We start from the raw sequence: 7,042 nt of genomic DNA on the forward strand, positions 1-7,042 counted from the left end.
GACAAGTCACCCCTCAAGCACCACACTGGTCACCACAGGAACCAGCTGAATGATACTGGGTAAGAGAGACTGTTTTGCACAGAAATATCACTTAACAGATAAAGCTAGTTATCATTAAAGGTTTAATTACATAATTTTTTTATGTCAAGTCAAATTCGAGGAAAAAAAACATACACTAAGCGTGAGCTTTAACCTGGCTCTTGCAGCATGAGACCCAGAGCCATTGGTGGCAGTGTACCACCGCGCTGATGTCCAAAGCAGTCAATCCCAGAGTGAGAAATCAAAGCTCTGTGCGGTTTCTACGCAGTGGAAGTTGTGTACGAGAGGAGTTAGCACAGAGCTGAGCTAAACTGACTGAGCATTTCAGTTAGTCACATTTACGGCCATCAGAACATCACAGGGTTATAGTTCTCCTTAAAAAACAAAATCAATCAGCAAAGCAACCTTCTTTCAAAAATTTATTAATTTGAACCCTGCTGTAGGCAAACATTACATCTCCTAAAACTTACAGTTAACTCCAAACTTTGTGATGTAGGAAGAGATACTGCAAGTTCCAAAAAGTTCACAACCAGCTGAGTGAGGATGCTGCCCACTGCTTGATGTCTGTCGGGCAGTTGGGATACGCCTGCAAAGCATCCATGATTTGGTTATTGTCCAACAGCAGTCTCATTAAGAGGTACTCTCTCTGCACACGTACAGACGGTCTCTCTATGGGTTTTACTAACTCCAGTTGTAGTAAATGTTCAAATGCCTAAAAACAAAAGAAAAAAAAAAGAGGAAATAGAAGATGATAACATCATTCCGGGCTGTACCACTCATTCTGAATGACCTATGAGACGCTGTGACAGGCTGAGAGAGTTGGGGTTGTTCAGCCTGGAGAAGAAAAGGCTGCGGGGACACCTTATAGCTCCTTCCAGTATCTGAGGGGCCTGCAGACAAGCTGGAGAGGGACTTTTTACGAGGGCATGGGGTGATAGGAAGAGGGGAAATGGCTCCAAACTGGAAGAGGGGAGATTTAGGTGAGATATGAGGAAGAAGCTCTTTCCTGTGCGGGCGGTGAGCCCCTGGGGCAGGTTGCCCCGAGAAGCTGTGGCTGCCCCATCCCTGGAGGTGTTCGAGGCCAGGTTGGATGGGGCTTGGAGCAACCTGGGCTGGTGGGAGGTGGCCCTGCCCAGGGCAGGGGGTGGGACTGGATGGTCTTCAAGGTCCCTTCCAACCCAAACCATTCTATTGTTCCATGATCTCAGCAGGCAGACATGAAATCCCAGCTCTGCTTTACTTTACAGCCTTTTGCACGGACAGCAAAGCACACCAACCGGAGCCATGAGCTGCAGCAGAATGCACTTCTCTTATTAAAGAAATAGTATTTGCAACGTGATATACGTGCAACTGACTGGGAATGACTGTGTCACTCAGGGATACAAACTGGAATAGTCTATTAGAAGTGCCGAGACAGCATTACATCACCTCCAGTTTAAGTGCAATTGAATAGTGTTGAATCAGAAGCCAAGGCTGCTCAGCTCACGCGTTGCAAGACTGGAGGACAACTTAGACTACCGAATTGCTGGTCCTTGGGTTAAGTCCGTGAGCTGAAAACACAGCACCTGCATGACCCCTGTTTGATGGCTACACCACAGCAGGATTATGCCTCACCACCAGAGCCTGGCAAAATGACGTTAGCTGAGTGACAGCCCAGCAGCCCCGAAGGCCAAACGAGAACAGGTTTGTAACCAAAAGACTATTTTTCAATTTGCACTTCAGGCTGTAGTTGGTTGAGGCAAATGCAGCCCTATTTAGGCTATCATGCCATGTACCTGTCAGACCTACTGGGACTTGGATTAAGAAAAGCAGATTTTCAATGTGTTAAGATTAATTTAAATTTTGGAGACATCACTTCTAAACAGCAGAAGTGAATGAGCAAGCTGAAGATACCTACACACAGACACAAATCTCTCTTTTTGGAAGCCATTTCTGATACTGTCAGTCTTGCCGAACCCCAGTCCTAAATCAGTTACGCTTACTTGAGAGAGAGAGAGTCCTCACCCTGGGACTAAACTCCTCCAAGTGTGACTGGTGACCAGCTTAGCCCAGCTGTGAGCTCCCCACCCCAGGGAAGGCGGGGGGGTGGGTGCCCAAAATCCCGGCCTTGGGTGCCTGTTCCACCAAGGGGAGGCGGGGGGGGGTGTTCTCACTGCCCTGAAGCACCCACTCGCTGTTCGACTACTCAACCCATGCACTAGAAATAAACCCAACATCTAAATACTTCACAGTAAAAAAAAAAAAAAAAAAAAAATTACATTTCAGGCTTACCTTCATGACAACTGGTTTTTCAAAGTTGTACATACAATGCGCCTTCCTTTGTATGAACTTCTGGAATTCTGACCAGTAACAGGAAAAAAAAAAAAAACGTTAGTTAGGGGAAAGTAAGTGATTTAGTGTTTGTAAAGTTCATGCATTTCTCTCACCATTGTAAACCATCTGGAAGTTAAATGGTTCTCCTTCATAGACATCATTTAAGTGTTTCATAGCTATAACTAGGCAGATTTCCAGGACAGACAAACCTAGAGGGAAAGACAAGAGCTCTAAATATTTCTCTTAAGCACATCAGAAACGCAAGCAGTTCACATACTATTTTTACCTCTCTATTTTTACATGCTGTGAGCCTCACCTGTTTGTGTTATGTATCTTCATAATGTAAAAAAACTTCCATAATTGGAGAGGCTAGATAAGACATTTGTTTTCCAGATATTTGAAGCAAGAATGTTAAGAAATGGGCTGCTTCCATCAAAAAGCGAGACATTTAAGTACAAGGAAAAAGCATCGTTGCAGATTGTATGGCATGACAACGAATTTTTAGCAGCACCAAGACAATCTCCATGCTACTGTATAGCATGTCATGAAATGAGAGTTTGAAGAGATTATTTGCTAGTCAAAGCTAAAGAAGCGATACAGGGAATTCGCTCCACCATACTAAAGAGATGCTGAGAATCACAGGGTGAGCCAAACCAAAGCCTGTAAAATCTGGAAGCCATAAAGAAGCAATGGGCTAAGGTAACGTTTCCTGGTCAGGGAAGCAATTCCTCCTCTAACTATATTCGGGCTTTGTACCATCACCAGGAGATGTTTATTTCTTCTCACTGTTTGCAGAGGTTCCAAAATGCTTGTCAGAGAAAACTTAAGCATAGTGGTCAGTACATCCCATCTGCTGAGGTTCAGAAAGGGAGAGCCCCCAGGCCACACAAAGGCTGCAGCAGCACACCGAAATACGCTCGAGGAGTCAGTACAGCACAAACAGAAGCACAGTTAAACACAGGTAAGCGCATGCCGCTATAGTTCTGAGAGTACAGAATTCAAGTACACACTCAAATTTTGTACATATGCCAGTACAAACTATTGCAGTTCTCGGAGGGTTTCTTGCAGCATCCCCCAGCTCCCGGCGCTGGCAGGAAGAGGTCAGCACCATCCCTTCCTCCGTCACTTGAACAGGCCAGAGCCACTGCCCAGAGCGATGCCTCTGCCCAGGCCACCGCTGCTTCCCCGGCGACACTGCAGTACCGCACCAGCTGCCTGCGACGGACAGCCCGGAGCCTGCATCGCAGCAGCGCGCTGCCCGAGCTCCCCGCCTAGTAGGATTTATATCAACTATTCTGTAATTCCATTTCTGGTTCATTCAGCATGGTTACATCCGCACACATGTATGAACGCAAATTAGCAGGGAGCAGACTCCACGGACAGATGGATTCCCCGTGCAGCTCATACCAACGGGGCACACAGCACTATACAGAGCGATTTCAGGGAGGGACTTGACACATTCCATACTCCTAAGAAACATTTGGGGGGAAAATGCTGAGCTTTACCATGTACAATATTTGCTTTTGAGTCCATTCTGATCTGCTTGCTTGCTTCATGAAGATCTGATGCAGTGATAAGCGGGTGACGCACAGTAACGTTACTTACAGCAAGCATCTAAAAATAAAGCAGAAGACATTTTTCATTTACTTACTGATTACCAGACATACTTTCTACTTGGAGATGGAATGCAGAAGAACACATTTCCCCTGGAGTCACCTACTGGAAACATTAATGAACTAACCCTACACACAGTAGGCCCACACTGAAACCCTTGTAAATAGCTGGTAGCTACAACTACATTTTGCCAGGAAGGTTTTCCAGGCTTAAAACTTTAAAGCCTCCTCACCAGAGGAGATAAACACTCATTAACTTGTTTATATTAATTTCAATGGATTAGCATACTTCAGTGATTGCTGTGAGAATGACTTACAACTATTTTAAACATATCTTTGTGCGCAGAGCTACAGCGCGCTCACGTCACTGTAAGTGCTAAGAAAGTGTCTGAAGGCGCCTCTCAGTTTACAGAATACGAGTCACCCCTCCAGAACATTGGCTAAAGTCTCACCTAGTTGCAATCTGAACCTTTAACAATCTTCAACTACCTGTCACAGGCAGCGAGTCTTGAACAAGCATAAGTTAATAAATACATAGTTAACTGACCTCCTCCGACACCACTCTTGCAAAGCTATTGATTATCCACAAGCCTTTACACAGCAGCAGGCACGCTGCAGCGACCTTCACTTGCTCTTTGCGGCTATAAGTATCTGCCTTGTAGATACCTTGCAATTTAATATTAATCAACAGAAAAAATGGCTTTTAGTGACTACCTCTGACTTCTGCAGGTCTGTGTGATGAAAAACTATTTATTTCATCCGTTTAATTGAGGGCTTTCTCTGAGAACATCCAACGCTATCTACCACCAGTCATTTCCGGTCCTCTTTCTCTCCTTATAGACATCAATCGAGCAGCCTCAAAAAGCTGCACGATCATTCAGACTTCCAAAGGTATGGGATGAGGTTTTATACTATAAAGGCCAAAGGGAATTTGGATAGGGAAGGGGAGGGGTGAAGAAACAGACAAGCAGAGGGTTCACAGGCAGACAAGCAGCTGATTGCAAAGTCAACCACACGAGAGAAACCACGGGGAAACTGCATTTACCGACAGCAAAACTATATTTTACCAGCTGAGTTATGAGCTATCTAGTTCCACTTATGTAAAAACTTACTTATTTTACTTTGCTAAAAAAACATAACTTGTTCAATTCTTCCAAGCTTTTCAAAGTTTCGCACAATGCCATTGAGGGTACTGCAACATGAAACAGACACTCAGTTTCCAGTGAAAACCCATGTGTTTTAATATTTAAATTACATTTAGTGCTCCCCATCTGACAGTGCAAAGTGAGGGGGAGCACTGAATGTAATTTAAAAATAGCTGGTCATTAAAATCAAGTCCTTGCTACCAAAAACCCAGTAATTACAAGACTAGCTCCAATCTCACTGCCCATCACAAAGCTTCTTGCGCCAGCTCAAATGGCAGACTCCCACAGATTTTCAAAACTATGGAAAAATTCATTCTGCAGGGAAATTAATCCACCCTTCAGCTAATAAAAAAGAATTACAGAAGTGCTACAATCTGTATTATGTACTTTTATGAGCAAGATGACTTCACAGAGTGAAAAAGCCCCTTTTCTAAAGGAAAAATTCCGAACATGCTGCAGAAAACAATTCCGCACTTCCGCCTGGCACACGTTGGAGCTATTCAGATAGGCACCACCTCTCTTTCTGGCATTCGTACATGCCACAGAGACCAAACTGGGCGCCGCTAAACTAGAAGTAATCCTGTAACAAACTCAAGTCAACAGAGAACTACCAAAAAGAGGACTCTGAACATGCTGTGTGTTTCAGAACTAGAACAGGAAGTCTGTGATCTAGTTTTCAGAGTGGCTATAAACTCAGCGTTGGGAAAAGCTGTCAGCAAAAAAGAGTCCAAGAACAGCCCACCACAGAGCTGAAGGTTAAAATCTGAATACTTGCACAACACAAGATATGCAGGTATGTTTAGTGGGCTTTTCACACTGACAGAAGCACACAGATATTTTAAGATGGTTAAATAAGCGTTACTTATCTTCTCTAATGGACATTATTACATTCACATTAACTGTGTTAAAAAACAGGAGTGAGGGAGGCAGATTTTAAAAAAAAAAAAAAAAAACAAACAAGAAAAAAAGACCTGACCACACATTAAGCTTTAGCTCATTTGTTGTGATAGGAGGAAGTTCACTGACAGCATTACCTCCTACTTACTGAACACAGAAGTCTTCTCTCAGAGTTAACAGGGAGGCAGCAGTCTGATTTTTCTCCACGCAGTGTGGAGGCCTTCCTTCTCTCCCCTAAGATAACTGGGAAAGGTTGAAGCTAACAGGTAAAATTCTGAAAGCTTCCTTGGGCCATTGATGCCAATTAACTTGTGTCTCAGTATTTCTAGGGATTAGTAGCCTCAAGCTTCCAGCACCTCAAGATTTAAAAGATTAAGATCGCATTTCCTGGACTAGCGTCACAGTAACAGACAAATTCAGGACAGCATCTGGGCTACCTGAATTGCTCCATATGTGAAACCAGCTCTGGAAAACAAAGCGGTGCCTAATCATACAGTTCATAATGTGGTTTTATCTGATACTCTGCATAAGAAGAAATTGGAAGTGATAAAAGAAAACAAAAGCATTTCCTCCGCATGAATAACAAGACTGTAGATACGTGGGAACTCTCTCACTGAAGAGGTATCCAGGAGCAACTAGTCCATAAGTGCAACTCTTCTGTGCTCAGGAGGATCATAGCAAGAACAACTACAATTTAGTTTAGGAAGAAGAAGGAGCGGAAAGAGGGATGAAAACAACAAATATTTTAGCTCTAAGAGACGGTTATTCCAAGTACAGCACCCTGTGCTTTTATGTCGAAAGTGCACACACCTACACAGAGAGCTATTTGAGAGCTAAAGAAACAGGCCAGGAACAGAGACAAATCCTAACAGCGTCCAGAGCAGGACAAAGCGGAGAGTGGAAGATGATGCAAGAATACACTAAGAGACCATAGTAAAAAAATGGCACCAAAATGTATTGATCTTTGAAGACGACAGACACTGATGAAGAGAAGCAGGTTTAGTACAGCGACAGATTTAGTGAAAGAGCAGGAAT

At 43.7% G+C, this 7,042-nt stretch overlaps 1 protein-coding gene across 1 annotated transcript in view; it reads right to left on the bottom strand.

Moving 5' to 3' along the window:
* Positions 1-443: 443 nt before the first annotated feature.
* Positions 444-7,042, bottom strand: part of ORC4 (origin recognition complex, subunit 4) — a 21,374-nt gene continuing 14,775 nt past the window's right edge. The window contains exons 10-13 of the mRNA XM_009886352.1: positions 3,858-3,966; positions 2,466-2,561; positions 2,311-2,378; positions 444-751 (exon numbers count right to left, since the gene is read on the bottom strand). Of these exons, the coding sequence (XP_009884654.1) occupies positions 563-751; positions 2,311-2,378; positions 2,466-2,561; positions 3,858-3,966 (462 nt within the window). The 3' untranslated portion in view covers positions 444-562. The remainder of the gene's footprint in view (positions 752-2,310; positions 2,379-2,465; positions 2,562-3,857; positions 3,967-7,042) is intronic.

This window comes from Charadrius vociferus, unplaced genomic scaffold (assembly GCF_000708025.1).
Source record: "Charadrius vociferus isolate BGI_N301 unplaced genomic scaffold, ASM70802v2 scaffold35, whole genome shotgun sequence".
In the NCBI taxonomy this organism is placed as follows: Eukaryota; Metazoa; Chordata; class Aves; order Charadriiformes; family Charadriidae; genus Charadrius; species Charadrius vociferus.